The following is a 23,963-nucleotide window of genomic DNA, read 5'->3' as shown; positions in this document are numbered from 1 at the left end:
CAGCGGTGTATCCTCGTACTAAATTAACTACAAAACAACAACAATGTACCAACATTCCACGCTCTGCTTCCGCAAGCACTCACGTCACCGATTCCTCGTGACCGCCCCCTCCATTCATGAAAATAACTTTCTGCTGACGTCAGTCTGGGAGGAGGGAGGGGGGGGGTGCAGGGGGGGAGTCCATAAATAGAAGGTAGATAGCTGGCGACTGCTTTTGCTTACTTTACAAAACTGATCTGTACAAAGTCAGCTCTATAAGCCAATCTTGAAAACTTGGAAGTTTCAGGAAGAAGTCGTAAGCTCTCTCAGTCCTCACTCCCCCTCCCTGTAAGTGGACCTCCTTTATGGTCAGGTCTACACTACAAGGTATTCAGAAATGTGCATAAACTGAGAGAAAACAGCGGCCTCCTCCCTCTGTCTGTCTTGGGAGCAGCGGCAGCATTCCTTTCCTGAGGAAAGTATGTGGCGTAGTAACCCAGCAGTCACAGGATTTCTCTTATTTTAACTGCTGCCAGTAACGTCACAGGTTATTCTGGGTAATTAAGTACTAGATGTAAATATGTTAAGTCAGTAGCCTTTTAAGGGCTGCTGCACTCTTGTGTTAATCCACTGTTTATTTATCTGATATAAGAAGACCTCAGTTTTGAGGTTATTTCGGACTTGTTAAAAACAGATGCATTGTGTTTACACTATAAACACTGTGGGCTGCTACATAGTTCAAACTAGTAAAATGCCTTTTCAGTGTTTTTCTGCTGACCACTATGACTTGGAGTGAATTGTCAAGAACTAAAATGATCCTGTGGTACCCGCACGTTTCTCACAGGATATACTGCCTGGTAAATCCCAGTATATATGAGTAACACTCTTGTCCATCCTTTACATGTGTTGATTCTATGCGGAATTTGCAGAAATGTAAAACACATTTTGAAAACCGTTTCGATCACGGGGCAAGGCAAACATCTGGAGCCTGTGTGGCAGAAATTATTAAATTAGACGGAATCTGGTCCGCTTTATAAAGAGCCATTTACATTATCAAATCCAGCAATAGCAAATTCCCTCTTTCGAAAGTATAACATGTCAGAACAATGCCATCATCATGAACAGCAATGGCCCATTTGCCAGATATAGACAAACATCAAGTTGATCACAGTCGTTGAAGAGTTTTTAATTGTCCATTTCAGGCTAAAGGAGCTTCGTCATTGAATCATTTGTGCTCCATATTGATTTCCGTTTAATGGTGCTATGTTTAGCCACTGGAGAGACAAAAGAGGAAGCAGAGAGAGACACAAATAAAAGGCACACACATTGTTTTGGATGCATGATGTGAATGTGACCTTAGAAACTTGTGACCATCAGATGAATAGTAAATACATGAGAAAGGCCGGTGTTGCTATAGTGACAAAATAAATAATAAGAATAATAATAAAAAGTATTGGGGAAGATGTCCCTCTCTACTTTTACAGTTCTTCCGAAACACTGTGTATAAACAAATACAACACTGAATATTGACTTTTCTGAGTCACAATACAAATCACACTTCCAGTGAAACTGACTAACTCCTTACAAATCCTCTTTTACCTCGATTTTTGGCCAAATACCAAGATTGGCGTAGATGTTGCGTTACTGCCATAATATACGGTAAGTGACTCAACAGATCGAGCTCTTCTGCTTAATCCCATGTGGAATCAATTACTAACTAGAATGGCCTGATTCGTTCATCTGCACTGGAGCGTGTTTCGAATAAAAAGCAAATGAACTTTGTCAGATGAGGAACTAACTTTGTGTTCTGGTTGGTTTGTGTCACCTTCATGTTGGCCACAAACAACAACACACCATTTCCTTTGTGTGGTCTTCCTGTAATGTTGAGAACAAGCACCATTTGTTGAAACAGTTCCCTTTTGCTTCTGTGTCTTCTAGGTTAAATGAAATGGATTTGTAATGCACCAAGGCAGAATCCTGACATGAGGTCATGTGAGATGGTTTATTTAGTGTTTGTAGCAAAACCCTTATTTACACCACCTGTCCACAGTAGGTCTATTCTGTAGAAATGGTTTTAGATTACACTAGATTAGAGATGAGAGAGACTGGACTGCATGGAATTAGAATAGAGGTGATAATATATGAGATGGTTGGATAAGACTACATTAAAGGTCCAATATTCTACTAATTTTCAAGTTCATACTTGTATTTTGGGTTTCTACTAGAACATGTTTACCTGCTTTAATGTTAAAAATGCACATTATTTTTCTCATACTATCTGTCTGAATATACTGCTATTTACCCTCTGTCTGAAATGCTCTGATTTAGCACCTGTCGCTTTAAGACTACTTCCTGAAAAAGTCCATGGTCATGGTTCCTGGGTCTTTTGCATCTGCCCTCTCAGTGTCTCTACACAGTCATTGCAGCCGGGAAATGAATGTAACAACACTGTAGTGGCACTTTCTACCTATATATAGTATATCTGTGACATCACAACGGTACAGAAGTCCTGACGGCTCATTTAGAGGCACAGTTCCTGAATATGGGGCTGTTTGCATTTCTCTGTGGACTGAACGTTTTGATACTTTCACAGTATTTATATAGCAACTCGACATGCTTTATAATTTTAAAAAAAGAAATGGAAATGTCACTTTTTACAATACGGGACCTCTAAATTTCTAGACGAGATGCATGTAATAAGATTATATGGCAATACATAAGAATAGATCATATTACATTATGGATGAATGAATTTAACTTAAACTGGGATGAGATGAGATAGAAACAAATGGGATTACATTTTATTAGAGTAGATGTGAGATGAGATAACATGAGACTGTATGAATAAACGACATGAGTGGTGGCTCTGCGGAGACTTAGTCGTATAGACTTAGAATTAGACTTTTTTAGTCATAGTGGTGTTTCTATTCTATATTTTAAGCCTTTTATCCCGTCCCAGATCATTTAATCTCATATCATTCTAATAATTGAATCTCTTGTCTAAATCAATTTAATGGAATCTTCCCATTTTACCTCTATCTCATCCAATGTAATCTGATATTCTTGTCAAACATTCAGCTGCATAGTCAACACCACACCACCCAATTACGGTCCATCTGGAAACGGTGTAAACAGATGACCTGAAGCACACCCGAGGTGTGTAACAAAATAAAAACAGCGGACCATGTGCGGCAGACTTGTCGGGGTTTTTGTTAGATCGCCATGCTGTGAGGTCTGAGTTCTTACAGGCAGTTTTGGATTACAGGAAGTAACATTGAGTCACTAATCTTGCCTCTTTGTGACTCAAACCGTTGAACTCAGAAATGTGATCTGGCACAAAGAGGCCCCCTGTTGTAAGGGGATCATTTTTTTCTTCCAAATGCTCCAAATTATTAGTGACTAAAAAGCTGATATTGACAATGCTGATTTTTTAAAGTAAATCACACTGGATAAGAACATTACATTATAAGAAGAAGAAGAAGAAGAAGAATTACTTTATTGATCCCGCAACGGGGAAATTCAATGAATTAATCATGTTTTCTTCCTCCAAGTGTTCTCATATTGTTCAGGAGCATAGCTTACTTGAGGATCTGCCTCTGGCACAATTAGACTGTACGTCATTTCAGAAGTAAAAGACTTGTTTTTGCAGATTTGTAGACTTCCCTTATGACACAAGATTTAATTTGGAACACTGACTGGACATTCCACTGACTTCACCAAAATGTGTTTCATATGAAAACACTTTACGTAACCGGCTGGCAGCTTAGAGCTGCATGGAAACGAACATGGTGAGGTTACAGTAGGCTAGTACTGGTGGCAGCAGCAGAGGCAGGCCCTGTCGGACTGTGTTGAATCTTAATAGTTCATTATGTTAAACCTGAAAACTCTTTGCTTATCAAAATAAAAAGTCTGGGGATTTTGAGGACAGGAAGCAAGAATAGTGCAGCTTGTACACATAATAGTTAGTTTAGAGCGCTTAGTAATGTTTAAGGAATGAACAAAGCTGCCGCTGACCGTGGGTGGGACTAAATATGGACATTATTAAGGCTGGTAAAGCTTTGATGCTCAGACTTGTTCTCCTCAAGGCATGGACGTTTTTAAAGAATCAAAACAGATGTTGGGATGATGATTTGCATACTGTAATTTCTCAGCTTGCATCCACGTTGCTTCACGGCATGACTCACCATCACTTAGACTTAAACTTTCTTGATGACTTAAAACTGAAAAAAATCTGCCTATTGTTCCTTTAGGATGTGACCTACTTTGGTGACTGCTGTGTTGTGTTGTTGAATGGCATTTTTAATCTTTTGTGTTATCTGTATTGAAATATGGAAAGTTATGATAAAGTTGCTTTCATTCTTCTTTTCAGGTGTATGGTCCTTGATAATGTCCTCGCAAAAGGCTGTTATTTTATCATGGATGATTATTCTGTTCAGATTTAAGTCTTGTTCTGTTTTCATTTATCTTCATGTATTCACGCACATGATAAACCTCCCACCCTCCACATTCATTTGACCATTTTAGTGCAGTAGAATGGAGAGTCCTGCCCCCCTGTGTTGAATCAGTGGTATTTAAAGGAAGCATGAAAAACTAACAATATCTATTTTGTTTTTCTAGGCGAGAAAGTGTATTCATATGAAAAGAAAGTGAATCTGTGCTACTCATGAAAAAATAAAGTGAAGTGTATTATGAAATAGAAAGTTAATCTAGTGTACTAATATGAAACAAAAGAGAAATATAAATATAAAATTCCCTACATAACTTTTGCTGTTTTTTTTCTTCTTCTTTTCTTCCCAGAGATTATTTCCTCGATATCAGAATCAGATTACTTGATAAGGTTTAAGCTCCCAAACTGTCGGTGCAATAAATGGTTATAATTTTATTTTGGTAAAAGGTAGCTTGCACTTTTTCTTGCAGGAGGACTATATCCAATGCAATTAGAAAAAAAATCTCTGTATACCTCACGGATTGTCATCTGTGCCAAAAGCAATTGTCGCAAGGAAATATTGCGTTATCAACCATTATATTTGTTAAGATTATTTCCCACACACTGACTGGATGGATTAAAGTCATTGTGCTTAAAATGATTCATTGTTTTGAAGCAGTTGACAAAGTCAAAACTGTTACAAAAAAAATGGTAAAAAATATTATTTTTAAAATAAAAACAATTATGCTGGAAAATTATTTGGTACTTTCTTGGTAGACATGGATTAAATGCAATAATGTAGAAAAACACTGTATACACACATATATATGTAAACCCACTGTTGTCATCCATCATGTTTTCTTTGAGGGTCATATTCTTTTTGAAATGTAATTACTTTTAATAATATGGTTTGGTATATGCCTTGTATCATCGGTTTTGATTGTACATAATATTATATGTAGTGCACAGTAAAAAAAAAAAAAAAGGGAGTCTTTAATGTCCCCCAGTGGGCGTAACTACTGTATATCTACGTGTTTCTAATGTTTTACTTTGAAAGCATTAACCGGAAGCTTCCCTACCCTATTGGGTCTAACTTGATGTTGCAGTTACTCACTGTGACCACCTGACGACAAACGCACATTATACCAGCGCCATAGACTTACACTGTAGATGCTACTGCGGCTAATGTGTGTGTGTGTGTGTGTGTGTGTGTGTGTGTGTGTGTGTGTGTGTGTGTGTGTTTGTGAGTTTTCCTGCCCCCTGGTGGTCACATCGAGTCACTACCGCACTCCTCTAGTGTTAAATTAGACACAATCATGAACACACACGGATTTACTGACATGTTATAAAACAAGAAGATTTTCGTAAACGAATTGTTTTGGTTAGTGCCTTATTAAGTAGTTTTAAATTTGATATTGTTTCAAAATGTTTATTTTTATGAAGTACAACTACATCTGCTGTGAAGAAGACACTTCCTGACACTAGGCCAGGAAACTCTAGGTGGCGGTATTCTTGACTATGTCTGTCAGCGAACAACATGGATACAGAGGAGGAGCAGAAGAAGAAGAAGAAGGAAAAACCGTCATGGCTCGGACTGTGTCATAGCTTTTGAGTCTTTTAACGATCATTTCTGTTCAAAGTGTATCGTTTCGGCTTTGCCACGACGTTTTATGAGTCAGAATAACTACGTGAGCCCTTTTTAATTGAATTTTGCAAGTTAACTAACGTTAGTTCACTGTCGGTGCTGCGCTTGACACCGTTATGCTAAGCTAAAGTTGCTAACGGTAGCTTTAGCCGTGTTTGTTGTCATTAGCCTGGCAGTTTTTACCAGATGAGTACAGATGAGATGTAATAAACAGCATATAAACACTCTGTTACAAATTAAATTCCCGCCTTCAAAATGTTACTTGTAAAAATAAAAAAGTAGTAGCATCAAAATGTACTTAAAGTACAAAAAGTAAAAGCACAATTGCAGAATTTCCTGTTTCAGAATAATCTATAATGGAATATAATTATTGAGAGATTATTGTTTTTATCTAATAAAGGTGGGACTATTTTTAATTCGTTAATAGACAGAATAAATTGACTTAGTTACTTTCCACCACTGGTAACTGAACTTGTCATTTTAGCTATGTTTACCTGTGCTAATCATGTGTTTATTCTTGTATTTCTCACACAGAGACTACAAGCTAAGTAATGTCACCTGCTTAACCTGCTGTGAATTTGGTCCTTGACTTTAGCCAAGATGAATCGTCCAAAGCCTGCAGCCCTCAGGCGCCCCAGTGCTGCAAAACCATCAGGTATAAAAGCGAAGCTCAGTGTTATGGTGTTGTTTTACTTATCTTGTGTTTAAGATGGTGAGCAGCAGAAAATCACAATCTATTATGACGTCTGCTTCTCCCAGGTCACCCTCCACCAGGAGATTTCATTGCTCTCGGTTCAAAGAGTCAGGGTGGAGAGCCCAAAGCCCCCGCTGTCCTGTTGAAGCCAGCATCCACGAGTTTACCTGCTGACCGCAAGAGAGAGACTGCCTCCACTCTGCCCTCCTCATCGGGTCTGTCAAGCCTCACCAAGCGGCCCAAACTATCCACCACCCCTCCAGTCAGTGCTCTGGGACGACTCGCTGATGTCGCTGCTGTGGACAAGAGGGCAATATCACCCTCAATAAAGGAGCCATCAGTGATACCTATCGAAGGTAAATCAATGGATTTGTGCCTGTTAAGCTGACATAGAAATGGCTATAAAATGTATATTGTAAATCTTGCAAGGTCATATTAGCAGTTAGTAGCCAGTTAAAACTCCTCATTTTATTTCTAGTGTCACCAGCAGTGCTGCTGGATGAGATTGAAGCTGCGGAGTCTGAAGGAAATGATGATCGCATTGAGGGACTGCTGTGTGGAGCAGTGAAACAACTCAAGTTGAACAGAGCTAAGCCTGACATAACACTGTACCTCAGTCTCATGTTCCTGGCCAAAATTAAGCCCAACGTTTTTGCTACTGAAGGAATTATTGAGGTAAGATTTCTCTTTGTCATAGTGTTGGTCTTGTAAAGATATCTTCCCTAAATTGAACATCACAGGTGTTGGAATTTGACTGGACATTCGTTACTTTACTTCCTTTCACAAGGCCTTGTGCAGCCTCCTGCGTCGGGATGCTTCTATCAATTTTAAAGCAAAGGGGAACAGCCTTGTGTCTGTCCTTGCTTGCAACCTGCTGATGGCAGCCTATGAGGAGGACGAGAACTGGCCAGAGATCTTTGTAAAAGTGAGAATCTTGTAAACACTCAAAACGGTTTTATAAATTCCTGTTTTACAATGTTTTGCTTATTCACGTAGGAACTCTTGCAGTTTGTAAATCTAAAATGCATTTTCAGGTGTACATTGAGGACTCTCTGGGGGAAAGAATCTGGGTGGACAGTTCTCACTGTAAGAATTTTGTCGACAACATCCAAACTGCTTTTGGGACAAAGATGCCCCCTAAGAGTATGCTGCTGCAAGCTGACACTGGCCGCTCTGGTGGAGATCTCAGTGCAGGTACAGTTACATTGAGAAAACCCACACTGGCTTGTTGGGTGTTAGGATTGCTGATGCAGGAAACGAGTGCTGATTGATTGTGCTGCTTTTTTGTTTGTTTGTTTCTAGGTAGCAGCCCTCATCCCTCAACCCCTGATGAGGACGACAGCCAGACTGAATTGCTGATAGCTGAAGAAAAACTAAGCCCTGAGGATGAAGGGCAGATTATGCCGAGGTATGAAAACTAGCTTTACAGATGTCTGAGATGCTACAGTGATCAGTCCAACAGACACCACTGGAAATTGTCAGATTTGTGTGTGGATACAATTTCTCATTTAAATCTATTTCTCTAGATAGTAAGATTTTGAAAAAATATTTATGTATTACAATGACATTATTTATACTGATTCTTGTTCCTGGACTTTTTGTTTATTGTCTCGTCCTCATGCATACTGTAGGTATGAGGAACTGGCGGAGAGCGTGGAGGACTATGTGCTTGACGTCCTAAGGGATCAGTTGAACCGCAGACAGCCGATGGACAACGTGTCCCGAAACCTGCTTCGTCTGCTGACGGCCACGTGTGGCTATAAAGAGGCACGGCTCATGGCTGTGCAGAGGCTGGAGATGTGGCTGCAGAACCCAAAGGTGAGTAACAAATAACCTGGGATAAACCACTTTTAATGCTTATTTTCCCAGTAACTCATTGACAGTTTTATCTGTCCGCAACCTGTGGTAAAATACTGCATTTGGTGAGTGAATGCATAGGATTTGTCACAATATCTAAAGGTAAAGGTAAAATGTAGTTCATAATATTAAATTCAAAAAGCACTAAGAAGTCAATACAGTGGTATTATTGTGGTACATTCTCTTGCAATATTGGTACCAGTGTATTTATTGTTAAAGATGCAACAATGTACTACAATATTGCAGTATCTAATATCTTTAGATAAGTTTTATTCTTCAAGGAAAATCATGAATATGAATGTTGACCGCTTGAGTATTAACTCTTTGTTTCTGTGTGTGCACAGCTGACTCGACCAGCTCAGGACCTCCTCATGTCGTTGTGTATGAACTGCAACACCCAAGGAGCAGATGACATGGAGGTGATCTCCAACCTGATCAAGATCAGACTCAAACCTAAAGTCCTCCTCAACCACTACATGCTGTGTGTCAGGTCTGTGGAATCTTTTTTGGTCTTACTTCTAACTTCTGTGCAGTGACTTCCACTAACTGGTGCTCTGGCTGTGATTCTCCAGGGAGCTGCTAAATGCTAACCGAGACAACCTGGGCACGACGGTGAAGCTGGTGATCTTTAATGAGCTTTCCAATGCCAGGAATCCTAACAACATGCAAGTCCTCCACACAGTGCTACAGCACAGCCCAGAACAGGCTCCAAAGGTGAAACTAGAGACTTTGTTTAAACAAATAGGGGTTTGGAGATAATCTTACTATTTTAGTTAGTATCTGTGTATAAATTCTATGATTTTCTCTAAATCAGCCTTCTCTCTGTCTTCCCTTGTGTCTGTAGTTCTTGGCGATGGTGTTCCAAGACCTTCTAACCAATAAGGATGACTACCTCCGTGCCTCCCGAGCATTGCTGAGAGAGATCATCAAACAGACCAAGCATGAGATAAACTTCCAGTCCTTCTGCTTTGGTTTAATGCAGGAGAGAAAGGAGACCAGCTATGTGGACATGGAGTTCAAAGTATGTATATGTGAAAATCCATCAGTCATTTTATCTTTAATCTTCTACTATTTACACTGCACTTTGAACTGTTTATCTTTGTCTCTCCCATAGGAGCGTTTTGTTATCCAGGTGACAGATTTACTGACTGTCTCCATGATGTTGGGCATCACTGCTCAGGTCAAAGAAGCCGGCATTGCGTGGGACAAAGGAGAGAAGAAGAGTGAGCACTGTGTATTTTTTTTAATGATGTATTTATTAGCCCTAATATGATGTGCTTTAAATATATGTCATATTTCAGATTTGGAGAGCCTGAGGTCGTTTCAGAATCAGATAGCAGCCATCCAGAGAGATGCTGTGTGGTGGCTCCACACAGTGGTTCCTACCATCAGCAAAACTGGTGCAAAAGACTATGTCCACTGGTCAGTAACTGCATGTATCTGATGTGTTTATTGTTCAAACTGCACAGGCTAATCATGTTTTCATCGACGTTATTCATGAATTATATCTTCTCCACAGCCTTCACAAAGTGCTGTTCACAGAGCAACCTGAGACATACTACAAGTGGGACAACTGGCCACCGGAGAGTGACAGAAAGTGAGTTTTCCTCTCATTATTTAAAATGTATCATATTTTCTTTCTCTAACTGTATCTAGCACAGTCAACTTACTAAGCCTTTTTTTTTTTTTTATTACTCCTCAGTTTCTTCCTTCGCCTCTGCTCTGAGGTGCCTCTGTTGGAGGACACGCTGATGCGCATTCTGGTGATCGGGCTGTCACGTGATTTGCCCCTGGGCCCAGCCGACGCCATGGAGCTTGCAGACCACCTGGTTAAAAGGGCTGCTGGAGTTCAGTCTGATGGTGTGTGAAGACCCACTTAGGCTGTAACCGTTAATTATCACAGTTAAAGCTGTGTATATTGCTCTCTGGCAGAATATTTGGACATTTGGTAAACATTTGGTGTGCCTTAGTTTCATGAACAGCCTGCTTTCAAACTCCTTATTCACGTCTTGTCCTCACAAATTAGCAAAATACATGTTAGGAAACTATGAACAAAGGAAATATGGTTTTCATTATAATTGTTTGAATACTTCTTGCCATGATTTCTGACATTGAGTTTGAATCCATAGATCTGACCGACTGTTTTAAAACAGATTTGGAGGTCCTGAAAGTGGAGAGGATCCAACTTATAGATGCAGTACTGAATCTGTGTACATACCACCACCCAGAGAACATTCAGATGCCTGCAGGGTACTATAACTGTCTTTTAAAAACACTTTCAGGTCATACAGTTTACAGTCAAAAATAACAAATGACTCTTAATGTTTAAGGTACCAACCGCCAAATTTGGCAATATCCGCACTGTATTGGAAGGCATGGCTGCTGCTGCTAGTTGTGGCTGCATTTAATCCTCAGAAAATAGGTACAATTCTCTGTTTTCTATGGTGCACACATAAGAGTAGCTAATTTTGCAAATAAATATCCTTATTAATATATTGGCTGACATTTTTCTTTTAGGTTTGGCTGCCTGGGATGGCTATCCTACACTGAAAATGCTCATGGAGATGGTTATGACAAAGTAGGTGAAGGTTATCATTTAGATTACAACAGTTGCAGCATAACATTGCTGAACAACTAACCCAGACCTCTATGTTTCTGTAGTAACTATTCCTACCCTCCATGCACAATTGCGGATGAGGACACAAAGACTGAGATGATCAACAGGGAGCTGCAGATCTCCCAGAGAGAGAAACAAGAGATCCTAGCCTTTGAGAGCCACTTGGCAGCAGCCTCCACCAAGCAGACCATCACAGAGAGCAACAGCTTGCTGTTGTCTCAGCTTACCAGTCTGGATCCACAGTAAGAGACTGAGACAATTCACCCTATACACTCTGTAACTACAACTTTGACAACTTGTATTCTTAAAGAAAACGCATCAGTAATGAGGTGAATAAGTTACTTCAATTGGATCTCAAGGCCATAAGAGTCAAATCCTCCACTTTCGTTAGATATGATGGAGGAGTGTGAACTTACACCATCCTACTGTTTATACACTTGAACCTTTATATTTCTTGATGAAAGTGTTGTGACAGCAGTGTGACTGGTAGATGGATTCACAGTTTTTGTTTGTGTTCAGGGGTCCTCCTCGTCGACCTCCTCCTCCCATCCAAGAGCAGGTAAAAAGCCTGAACCAGTCTCTGCGTCTGGGTCATCTCCTTTGCCGCAGCCGCAACCCAGACTTTCTCCTCAATATCATCCAGAGACAGGTAATGGCCATGGACACTCTACTACATGCTACTCTACTGGCCAAAACTTACTGTAACACTTTGATACTTCTGACAGTATAAGATTTGCCTGTCCCAAAATGGCAAATTGTATGTCTGACTAACTAAAAACTTAACAGCTCATAATTTGTGTAAAATACTATCTTGGACTTGGTTTAGAATCTGGGATCTTTGGTATAGTAAACCAGTTTTTCCATCAAAGCCGGACCTTGGTATTGAGTGATTTGTTGGCAGTATAAACAAGATTAAAAATCAAGCCTGACTTAAATTACACATTATTCTGTTCTGCAACTGTGGTACATTTTCAATCTTTCTTAACAGGCTTCCTCTCAGTCCATGCCATGGTTGGCTGATTTGGTCCAGTCCAGTGAGGGGTCCCTGGATGTGCTTCCCGTGCAGTGTCTGTGTGAATTCCTTCTGCATGATGCTGCTGATGACAGTCTGCCAATAGAGGATGATGAAGAGGGAGAGAGCAAAGAGCAGAAAGCCAAGAAGAAACAAGTATGTTAATTATAACACCATGTCTTACTGTTGGCAGGCAGCAACTACTGACATTGTCCTGTTTTGAATTTTTTTAATGATTCGTCTTAATTTGACTTTCTGTCTCAAACTAACATGCTAAATTTATACCTGAATATTCATACTTATGCGCAGCTTATCACTGACTCTTGAATAATCCTGAATTATTATCTCTCTTCTTGTTAGAGACAGCAAAAGCAAAGGCAGCTACTTGGACGGCTCCAGGATCTTTTGTTAGGTCCAAAGGCTGATGAACAGACAACATGTGAAGTCCTGGACTATTTTCTGCGCCGTCTCAGCTCTTCTCAGGTGGCATCGAGGGTCCTTGCAATGAAGGTACGATATTGGAAGCAGAACATCTCTAGTAGCATTGTGTTACTGTTTAAACATGGTTCCATTTTCATATATTTGTATGTAGGGTTTGTCATTGGTGCTGAGTGAAGGAGGCTTGAAAGATGGAGACGAGCGGGATCAGCCCATGGAAGAAGACTCTGCAGATGCTGAGCTCTTGCCAGGGTACCAGTGGCTGCTACAAGACCTCCCAAAGCTCCCCTTGTTTGACAGCGTCAGAGGCATGACGTCTACTGCTCTGCAGCAGGTAAGTGTATTTCTGACTCGACAGTAAACTCTTAATAACTGGAAATAAATGTGAACCTTTGAGGAGGATTAATGACAAAGACTTCTACGGGTATTTATTGTCTGTCTGCTTTCTTGAAGGCTATTCACATGGAGACAGATCCACAGACGATCAGTGCCTATCTCATCTACCTATCCCAGCATGCCCCAGTGGAAGAGCAGGCTTCTCATAATGACCTGGCCCTGGTAATCACGGCGAGTTGCTTAAATTCATTGCGTTACAATATATTTCATGCTTTTCTGTTTTGTTCACATTGAGCAGAGCTGACATGCATCTGATCCTCAATCACTCTCTGTAGGACGTTGCCCGGCTAATCGTTGAGCGTTCCACCATCATGAACAGCCTGTTCTCCAAACATTCCTGCAGACCTGAGTCTGATGCTGTGCTCAGCGCTTTCCTTACCATCTTCTCTACATACATCAAGAGGATGAGGAAGACAAAAGAGGGCGAGGATCTTTACAGCTGGGTGAGCACTAGCAAGAATTGTTTCTAACTGAACTGAACTTTGTCTTTATTTACATTATTGCTAGCTATTAATTGATCCCCTCAGTGGCTCAAGTAGAATAACTGAGAATAAGCTGCAACTTCCATATCCCCTTGCAAAAAAAAAAGGTTTTTAGACTCGTGACCTGACAATTTTCTTGTGATCTTGATAGCAGTTTTACTTAATGAATCCCAGAGGAAAAATCCTTTTTCTCACTTTATTTATTACATATTACACACACACACACACACACACACACACACACACCTAAAATACACACATGCACACCTAAAATACACACATGCACACATCTATACATGCTCAGGAGGCAAACTGGCACCTCTTCAGCAACTTATGCTTGACAAACTTTTTTTTTCTCCAGTCAGAATCTCAGGACCAGGTGTTTCTGCGTTGGACCACAGGAGAAACTGCTACAATGCACATTCTTGTAGTCCATGCCATGGTTATCCTGCTGACTCTGGGACCTCCGAAAGGTAGTTCTCACATTACAGTTGTTTGCAATGTTTGAAATGTTAAAGTGGATGTAAGAACATGTTAATCATTGTGGATTTTTACAGGAGAGAGTGATTTCTATGCTCTTTTGGACATTTGGTTTCCTGACAAGAAACCTCTACCCACTGCCTTCCTGGTTGACACCTCAGAAGAGGCCCTTCTGCTGCCTGATTGGTTAAAACTGAGGATGATCCGATCGGAGGTTTCTCGATTGGTTGATGCAGGTACAACTTGTCATAGTACACAAAAATATGTTGTTCACCATGTAAATACGTTTTTACTTTTTAACGGAACAATACACGTTTTTCCCTCAGCTTTGCAAGACTTGGAGTCTCAGCAGCTGCTGTTGTTTGTACAATCCTTTGGCATTCCTGTATCCAGCATGAGTAAACTGTTGCAGTACTTGGATCAGGCTGTCTCTCATGATACACAGACACTGGAGGAGAACATCATGGACAAGCGTAAAATATCCTACTTTTGAAATGGCTTGAGATTTTAGGGTTATAGTCGTCAGATATTTATGATTTATCTCCTTTTGTATTTATCCTGCAATAGACTACATGGCCCACCTGGTTGAAGTGCAGCATGAGCGAGGTGCCACTGGGGGGCACACTTTCCATTCACTACTTAGCTCCTCTCTTCCTCCACTTAGAGGTTGGTTACTTTGACCTCCAAATGAATGCTTTTTCAGGTTATATTATGACATTTTACCTTTAAATCATTTTCAATTTACTGTCAATAAAAGCGGTTATTACTTACAATATTTTATATGTGTTTAACAACACTGATTTTTGTTCTACTATTATCTTAGATGACATAGGACTTTAATCTGACAAAACTATCAGAAAATGTATAACAATAATCTGAGTCCATGTCTACTTCCCTCATGACAGATTCTGCCGAATCAAGTAAGGCCAAAGTTACCATGGAAACGCCCCATAGCTCTGTTAAGATGAGAGCAGCTAGTCAGCTTCCTGAAGTCGGGCCTGACGACGATCTCACTGGCATGTTGCTTCAGGTGGGATTATTTGTCTGTTTTTATCCTCATTTCTTTGAGATGAGTATGATTTTCTTTTTTTTAACTTTAACTTTTTGGAAAACATTGTCTTAGAACACACAATTCCCTTTTTTTAAAATTCCAAGCCGTTATTCCCATGCTTTCAGATATTTCCCTTAAAAGTGGATCCTCGCTGGCACGGCCCTCCACCCAGCCAGCTCTCGCTGGCCTTGCAGCAGGCCCTGGCTAAAGAGCTGATGCGGGCCAAGCAGGGCCAAATTCAGCAGGGTGGGTTGGCATTTCGGCTCCTACAGGCCATTGCAGCTCTACTCACGTCTGCTCACACAGGTCCTATTGTCATACCAATGCACCACAGCCATGCCCTCTCTTGTCCTCTCATGCGCCAGCTTCACCTCTACCAGGTAAGGCTTGCTGATGAGCTCTGCATAATTCCATGTATATTCCTAAAACACTGGAATATAAGACTTTTTTTTCTTGTTTCTTTCAGCGTCTCGTATCCCAGGACATGGCTTTCTCCTCACTATTCCTGAAGGTTATTGTTGAGATGTTGATCTGGTTAGACAACCCAACTGTGGAGGCGGGACCATTAAAGACTCTGCTCAAATCCTTTGCTGGTCAGAACTCTCACAAACACAGGCACAATGATGGTGAGCACCTCAACTCTTTATCTTTTCAAATGATAAAGTCATTGTATATAAGCAGTGAGTGACAGTGGCGTCTCTGCCCTTCAGTGCGTACAGGTTTCCTCCACCTGGCTGAGGCTTTAGCATATCGCAGAGATACTGAAGTGCCTTTGATGGCCATCATTGCAATGCTGAAAGCTGGAGACAGATGCAATGCAGAAGCAGAGATCATTGGGAAAGGTATTAATACAATCATTGTGTAGATGTGTCTGTGCATTGAATTAGAACTGAGCACCAGATTTCAAACTTTAGACAAGTAGCTGATTGACATAAAATTAATTTATCAGTCTTGAATGACATGAATTATCAGGTAAAAAGGTGTTTTCCGTAAAGCAAAAGTTCCATTTTCAAGTTTTTACAACCATTTTTTATAAAAGGTTACATTTTGACACGTAAAAAGTAAAATATGGTTCTCTCCCAGAACCATTTTAAATGTTTCAGAGCAGTATGTATAAGACAAAACCAAAAAATGCTTTTTCACTAAAAAGGAAAATTGGTGACAAAAACAGTAGCTCTGTTGTTTGATAGCTCATGTTACCTGAATCAAAAGCCTCATACCGAAAGATTGTTTTGTTACGTAAGGACACATAATGGCAGTTCAAACTAAGCATGCTGTTTTAATCATATTCAAGTGTTGCGAGGGCTGATGGAGGTGAGGTCGCCGTATTTGGAGGAGCTACTGTCTCTGTTGATGACTGTTGGTACACAGAACGGGACAGCAGGCCCTGTTGCCACAGTGATTTCCTTGCTGCTTCAGGAAAGTGAGGAGCGAGCTGTGAAAAAGGAAGTGGATTCTAACAAGTAAGCGCTGCAATTCTATTTCCCTCTCAAGTCATGCATTTATATTTGACAGGACTAAATGACAAACACAGCTGACTGTGACAAAAAATATCAAATCTGCGCTCGCTGTCTGTGGCCTCTGCACACTTGCAAACTGGATTTGGTTCAGAAAGGTTTAATTGGTTTTGCAGCTTTGCATTGGCTTTACAAATTCACTTGTTGTGAAAATCATAGAACACTTTACAGAATCAGTGCCAGTGAGGCAGGTACTAACTTAAAAGCTATACATTGACACATGCCCAGTCTTGTCCAATGAGTGTAGAAATAGGTGTGATGATTTTATTCGTAGAATACCGTCTGTGTATTGTTAGAAAAAGGAGTGTATTGCTTGTGTCATGTTACCACTGTGTGAAATATTTTGTATCATCAAGACATGTTAAAAGTGAATGGTAAAATATTTGATTTCAGTTGGTTGTTATAAACCAGCACATGGACATTCTGCACACGTATTCTGGCTGTATTACACACATCGTTTGATTAAGACTATAGGAATTAAATGGGTGTTCAGTCACCTCTCCATAGAGGTAACCTTTCATTTTCACTTTTGCCAGCAGCTCTGAGGTGACAAAGTCAGGACTGAACTCTGGGCTGCTGGTTGATTGGCTGGAGCATCTCGACCCTGAGGTCACTTCAGTGTGTCCAGACCTTCAACAGAAACTACTGTTTGCCCTCAACAAGGTAAGATTAGCATTGCCTGCAGATAATCTTCTCTTGTTTTATCTTACTGGAGTTAAGTGTTGGCTTGGTGTTCCTGATGCACCCTTTCCTACTATTTCTGTATTTCAGGCAAGAGGAACCCCTGCCTACAGACCTTATCTTTTGGCCTTGCTTACACATCAGTCAAACTGGTCCACACTCCTGCAGTGTATCAGTGCTCTTCTCAGCAAGCGCAGAGACTACAAGTAAACCCATTTTTTTAAATCATTTTGTCACCCAGCAATAAAAAAAAATTCTGGTTTAGATGATTGAGCGTTATTGTTCCTTGTAGTGAGAGATTATGTGAAGTGTCTGTGTAACGTTTTTCAGACTTGACCCATCATCAGCCCTGGATTTCCTGTGGGCGTGCAGCCACATCCCGCGTATCTGGCAAGGACGGGACCAGAAGATCCCTCAAGTGAGATGAAAGTCCATAGTTGTCACCCCTTTTTTTCTGTAATTGTATTGAGACCCAAAGTCAGAGAGAGTTCATTCTGCTGGAGCTGATGACTCATGTATTCTTCTCTTTTTCTGTGCAGAAGAAAACGGAGAAGTTTGTGCTACGACTCAGTTCAGAGGAGCTCATCAGTCTGGTGGACCTGATCTTGTCAGAGTCAGAGCTCAACAGTCGCGACACACTCAATGATGACAAAAGCCGCTTGGACCAGGCCTCCTGCTCCCTCATCCAGTCCAGGCTGCCCCTCCTTCACTCATACTGCAGTGGAGAGCTAGAAAACATCAAGAAAGTCTCAGAGTACCTCATCAACTGCACAAAGAAATGGGAGGACAGGTATGGTAGACACTCACGGGCCACTTTATTAGGTGCACCTGTCCAACTGCTCGTTAATGCAATTTCTAATAAGTCAATCACATGGCAGCAACTCAATGCATTTAGGCATGTAGACATGGTCAAGGCGATCTTCAGTTCAAACAGAGCCTCAGAATGGGGAAGAAAGGTGATTTAAGTGACTTTGAACGTGGCGTGGTTGTTTGTGCCAGACGGGCTGGTCTGAGTATTTTAGAGACTGCTGATCTACTGGGATTTTCACGCACAACCATCTCTAGGGTTTACAGAGAATGGTCCGAAAAAGAGAAAATATCCAGTGAGCGGCAGTTCTGTGGGCGCAAATGTCTTGTTGATGCCAGAGGTCAGAGGAGAATGGCCAGACTGGTTGGAGCTGATAGAAAAGCAACAGTAACTCAAATATCCACTGGTTAAAACAGAGGAATGCAGTAGAGCATCTGTGAACACACATCACCTACTTTCTAGCGGGTGGGGAACAGCAGCAGAAGACCACACTGACACTTTAAGCACCAGGTATGCCTAATAAAGTGGTTGAGTGTATATCAGCTGCATATTTTAAGAACAATTATGCTCATCACCTTTTGTCGTAAGAGGTTCACCAAAGTGCTCAGCCCAACCATTTCGACACTTTGTATTGTTCTTTCTAATTAGCCCAAATACAGAAAGTCATTTTTTTCCTATTATGGTGTGCTGATAAACTCTGGGTAAATCACACTAGATTTTCCTTCTCAGTGCAGATTAACTTTTCAGACTTCCTCTGTCAGCCACAATGCTGTGGACCAGGGAAAACTCGATAATTAGGTCTATTGGTGTGAAATTAAAACCAGCAGAAGTCGTCTGTACTGTGATCTCTTTAAAAGCTCAGTGTATTATAATGAAGCCAAGAGGATTAAGGCTGAAGCTCTAAACTTGCCTGTGTTGTGAATTCCTGCTCTGACTTGGCTGTCAGAGATCAGGGTGCAACTCTTTGTGGAGGCAAACCCTCCTTTCATGAATATGTCTCTGGTTATTAAACCACTTTAATGAGGAAACTTTGGCCAAGGTCAAGCAAAATTAGCTTCAGAATTACAGTATTTTAAGTACAGCTAAGCTGCCTGGTAAAATTGTTGCTCGTGAAAAATTTGGCAGGATAAAAACATGTTGAAAGTAAAGGGTTTTGGCCTTGTATTGAATAAACACTTGATTATATGTTGAGCATTCTTCTTGGGAAACCTCACTGTCAGATAAGCTGGTGTTTATTCCAATTACACACCAGCTATTAAACAACAGGCAGACTCTTTTACGCTTGGTCAAGGTCGCTCTGATTTATAGCTGTAATAAACTCATCAGTTAGAAGCGAGTACATCATTTGAGTCTGAAAAGAGCCTTAGAGGATTTTAGAAATCACAGTGACTTAAAGGCAAATGCCTCAGAATTACATTATACTATTCATGTGCCTAGTTTGTATCAGTGTACGTTAATTATTGTTGCTTGTCAAAGACACAATAGAAAGTGCTTTATAGTGCTCTAATCTGTGCTCTCATCATCTCTATTCATAATCCTTTGAAAGAGATGGAGAAAGTTAATTTGACAAAACCAAGGTAGTTTTCCTGTAAATCTGGAAACATTGTTTACTTTATAATGTTAGTCCCACGGAAGAGTGAGTCTCACTCGAGTTGAAAAGCTGCAACAAACTCTGTGGCTGCACAAAATTTGTCAACCAGTCGCTGTCAAGTAAATAGCTTCAAGCTACACAACTCAATAACTTTAGGGATTACAGTCTTGATTATTTTATTACTAAGCTTTACCATGGACAGTTGAACTGTACTGAAAAAAATGTATTTCCCATAAAGTGAATGACACATCCCTGCAGTTGGTGCTTTGCCTCTAAACCATAGTATACCACATCTCATTTTGTTTATTTTGTCTTTCAGTGCGATGAGTAAGCGGTGCCAGAACTTGCTGCTGCAGATCTATTTGCACTTCCCTGAGGTCATCCAGCACGTTACCCTGCCTGAAGGCACCTTCAGCAGTGGGGGTGCTGCAGACGGCAGCAGCTGCAAGGTAAAGATGTCTTGCCTGTATCATACAGTAGACAACATAGTTCTCAACATCTAAATGTGATGTTGTGACATTTGAATTTCTGCGCCCTGCTAACTTTGGTTTAGAGATATGTTTGTTTGTTTATTATTCTTCTTAGACCAGAGGCTTGTTCATATTGATTAAAATATCTGATTTGATTTTGTAGGAGCTTCCTAAATAACTGTGGATATTACAGAGTAAAAACAGGACAAGCAACAGTAGCAAATATACTGAAATCTTCCATAGCTTATCACAAAATAGGTCACAAGTCTTGACCTACAGCTTTCACTGAGCTCCATAAGCTGCACACTCCACAGAAAGCAATCATGATGCTTAAAATTGGGATCTGATGTAATGACTATCTTCTTTTTGGTTTGGATAATATACATTCATCACTTACAGTATGGTGTATATACTTGTTTTCCCAGCTTGATGTCCTGGTGCATCGCCTGGTGTCACTGCTTGCTGATATAGGGGACTCGAAGTCTGTTGAGGGCCGTGTGTCTGATGCCAACCTCGCATGCAGGAAGCTGGCTGTGTCACACCCCGTCCTTTTGCTCAGGTGAAAACAAAAACTAGGCGTTACTATTTTGGGATTTATTCTAAAAACAATGACGATAACACTTCCTTTCTTTTTTTCGCCAGACACCTGCCTATGATTGCAGGTCTCTTACACGGTCGCATTCACCTCAACATGCAGGAGTTTCGGCAGCAAAACCACATGACATTTTTCAGCAATGTGCTCGCCATCCTGGAACTGCTGCAGCCACTTGTTTTCCACACTGACCACCAGAGGGCACTTCAGGACTGCCTTCTGTCCTTTATGAAGGTCCTTCGGGTAGGTGGCTCACACTGTCAAATCTTTACCAAAGGATTAAGGCTTGAGATCAGACGTAACCACTTCTTCAATGAGCTGCAAATCAGAGTTTAACAATGTTCTTATGTGTTTGTGCGTTTTTCCGCTTGTAGAACTTTCAGAGGACTCGTTCTCCGTTGGTCTTCATCAACAAGTTTTTGCAGTTCACACAGAAGTACATCACCCACGATGCAGCAGCCGCCATTCCCTATTTACAGAAGCACTCTGACATCTTGCAGTAAGTGTACCTTGGCAGACATATCTTTCTGAATGATACAATTGGGACAGTTAAATGGCAATCCGTCACTGAGTTTGCCGTATTTACAGCAATGATGGCTTTGTTTGAGATTGAGTTTAGTTGGGAAGGTTTTCGTTGCCGCCATACTCAATGGGGGAATTGTTGGGTCGATGTAAATCACAAATAATTTATAGAGTGTGGTCTTTACCTACTCTGTAAAGTGTCCTGAGATAACTTTTGTTATGATTTGGCACTATAAATAAAATAAAATTGAATTGAATTGAATAGTTTTGCTGTTTCTCCTGGCAGGGTTCTGTGTGCAGAAAACCCAGACTTGGTCCAACTGAAATCTCTGCTGGCTGGACTCACTTTGCCGGTGAAAAGGTTGTCTGCAGAGGTGACGCCAGAAGAGAGAGATGGTGAGCACAGGAGCATCTTTGGAGTTTTTTTAGAGCCCACATTAATCTGAACCATATGAACGTTTCAAATATATTATCATAAGGAATATTATCATTATATAATATCTTCAATCAACAATCACTTTTGCTCTTTCCCAGACGACGTATCCACTGGTTCCCTGCCCCTTGTCAACATAGCTGCCTCCGTTTCATTGAGTGCGGCTGACATGACAATGTACCTGAAAAAGATGTCTAGAGGAGAGGCAGTCGAGGGTAACGTCATACTGCTGCAGCAATTTCACATGTATAAATCAACTATCATTATGAGTAATATGATATTTGCCTCCCCCGTCTGCTACAGATGTGTTGGAAGTGTTGACAGAGGTGGATGAGAAGTCGAGGAGGAGCCCAGAGATCATCCAGTACTTCATTGTGAGTCAAAAAACAACAAAGAAAAAAAAAGGTTGAGGGTAGTACCTGTCAGTGTGTATCACATGAATCACCACTTTGTTTCACTTTTTGTAGAATGATCTTCAGAGACTCATGTCGACGTCTGAGGAGCTGTGTCGGAACATGGCTTTCAGTCTGGCTCTACGCTGCATCCAGAATAATCCATGGTAAATTAACAGCATTGAGAGAGAATGTGGAGATAAATAAAGAAGGAAAGCCTATTAAAAAATAGTGATGTAGTGATAAATGTATATAAATCAATCTCCATTTACCTTTCACTATGTAAAAGTGTATTTTTTTCTCTGCTGCAGCCTGGCAACAGACTTCCTGCCAACTTTCATGTACTGCATGGGCAGTGGTAACTTCGACGTGGTACAGACGGCTCTCAGGAATCTTCCAGAATATGTGATTCTCTGTCAAGGTAAGAAGATACTCTTCAGTCAAATTTCTGTTTGCATCCTTATATAAAAAATCTTCTGCTTGAAAGGTATATAAAATCTTGTTTTATAGTCACATGAGCACATCATATTTTTAAGTAGTACATAAAGTGATTTAATGAAGCACCCATCTTACATCCATGTGTTTTTTTTCCCTTTGCAGAACACGCAGACATCTTGCTCCACAAGGCATTTTTAGTTGGCATCTACGGACAAATCGACACCAGTTCAATGATTGCCGAGTCTATGAAGGTCCTTCACATGGAAGCAACATAGCAACAAAGCGTACAACTCCTCGTCCAATTGTGTCATTCATTTACTGCATTCCAGAGCTGGATTTTTTTTCTATTGCCTTTAGTTGGAACATTGCTCTAATTTGATCATGACAGATTAACAGAGCCACAGATTAAAGGATCCACCAGTGAGCTGGTAGCAACCAGTAATGACTTCTGGATAATTTAGTGACTTCAAAGAATGCATTACAATTCCCTCTAAATGAATTGAAAATGTAATAATTAAATCTGTAAAACCGGTGTTATCGCCACAATTAGTACATTTATTACTTAAGGGATGTAGGTTATTTTTAACTGATGATGTAATGGTACATTAACCAATAATTAAACTAATGATTGCTAATAAGAATTGGAATATTATTAGGTGATATTATTATAAGATCAGTTAAAACTGACACATAATATACACAGTAGAAGTCATAGTCAACAATACTTATTAATTAATATTAATTATCTTAATTAGAATGGTTTACTTTAATTTAAATTAAATTAAGTTCCTTCTATTGCATTTTCAGACAATTTAGAGGGAGTTTTCGTTTTTGCAGTTATTAAATTACTAACATACATTAATGCAGAGCTCAATGTGTACGTGGAAAATGGCACACATATCTGGCTTAATATTTTCAGTAGTTTGAATAAGAAAGCAATGTTGTTGTACAATTAAAACTGACTATGTTCCATATGTAGCTGTTTTTAATAAACAACTTAAAAACAGAAATGCTTGTGGTCCAGCATCCAGTATTGAAACAGTTTGGTTGCAGCTTTGCACATGTAAACAAGTCAGATTTTGTCGGTTTATATTCAAATGAATAGGAATAAGAAGTCAAAATGTGTTATCTGAATACAATGTTCATTGTGATTTATTTAAATAGCTCAAAAGAACTGGTCAATTCTTTTTAATGCACGATGCTTTACTGTTACCCGTACATCATCTATGAGCCCCCTTGATGTGAACTGAATATAAATACCTTTTGGAATATGCCTTTTTTATTTGCTTTCCGCTCTACCTGATAGAAAGTGAATAGTGTAACATATTTCAGCAGTGCTGCAGTTCAGTTCAGGGAGACTTTTATCACTATTTAATTGGAAAGCAGTTTAATGTGGAAATTATTGTAACACAAATTTCACAAGAACCAATTATTACCTTTGA

At 40.2% G+C, this 23,963-nt stretch overlaps 1 protein-coding gene across 4 annotated transcripts; it reads left to right on the top strand.

Annotated features, from left to right (window-relative positions):
* Positions 1–5,956: 5,956 nt before the first annotated feature.
* On the top strand, positions 5,957–23,548 carry ints1 (integrator complex subunit 1). Of its 4 annotated transcripts, none has more exons than XM_083931633.1 (48): positions 5,957–6,093; positions 6,585–6,705; positions 6,810–7,100; positions 7,223–7,419; positions 7,532–7,669; positions 7,779–7,938; positions 8,047–8,152; positions 8,376–8,562; positions 8,946–9,091; positions 9,174–9,315; positions 9,446–9,622; positions 9,716–9,824; positions 9,903–10,023; positions 10,121–10,198; positions 10,304–10,461; positions 10,755–10,851; positions 10,932–11,023; positions 11,119–11,179; positions 11,263–11,460; positions 11,738–11,867; positions 12,207–12,386; positions 12,591–12,740; positions 12,823–13,002; positions 13,122–13,226; positions 13,340–13,507; positions 13,908–14,019; positions 14,104–14,262; positions 14,353–14,499; positions 14,594–14,692; positions 14,932–15,056; positions 15,203–15,457; positions 15,544–15,703; positions 15,788–15,919; positions 16,372–16,540; positions 17,134–17,257; positions 17,366–17,481; positions 17,606–17,693; positions 17,815–18,065; positions 19,994–20,123; positions 20,570–20,703; positions 20,787–20,979; positions 21,111–21,235; positions 21,545–21,654; positions 21,793–21,906; positions 21,995–22,065; positions 22,159–22,250; positions 22,395–22,504; positions 22,684–23,548. In XM_083931633.1, exons 2-48 carry the CDS (start codon positions 6,651–6,653, stop codon positions 22,794–22,796), a joined length of 6,555 nt encoding a protein of 2,184 aa, XP_083787759.1. In that variant the 5' UTR covers positions 5,957–6,093; positions 6,585–6,650; the 3' UTR covers positions 22,797–23,548. The 4 variants fall into 4 exon arrangements, with proteins under 4 accessions (XP_083787759.1, XP_083787758.1, XP_083787757.1 ...); XM_083931632.1 differs by having other exon boundaries at positions 17,131–17,257; XM_083931631.1 differs by having other exon boundaries at positions 10,731–10,851.
* Positions 23,549–23,963: the final 415 nt, after the last annotated feature.

This window comes from Echiichthys vipera (assembly GCF_963691815.1).
Source record: "Echiichthys vipera genome assembly, chromosome: 17".
NCBI lineage: Eukaryota > Metazoa > Chordata > Actinopteri > Perciformes > Trachinidae > Echiichthys > Echiichthys vipera.
Note: the sequence above shows the minus strand (reverse complement) of the source record. Positions and strands in the feature narration are given on the sequence as shown.

Coding starts and splice junctions, on each gene's coding strand:
- ints1 (XM_083931630.1), top strand. CDS start 6,651: ATGAATCGTCCAAAGCCTGCAGCCCTCAGGCGCCCCAGTGCTGCAAAA. Junction 11,180..11,262: donor ATGGAGATGGTTATGACAAA/GTAGGTGAAGGT, acceptor ATGTTTCTGTAG/TAACTATTCCTACCCTCCAT. Junction 17,258..17,365: donor TACTGTTTGCCCTCAACAAG/GTAAGATTAGCA, acceptor TCTGTATTTCAG/GCAAGAGGAACCCCTGCCTA.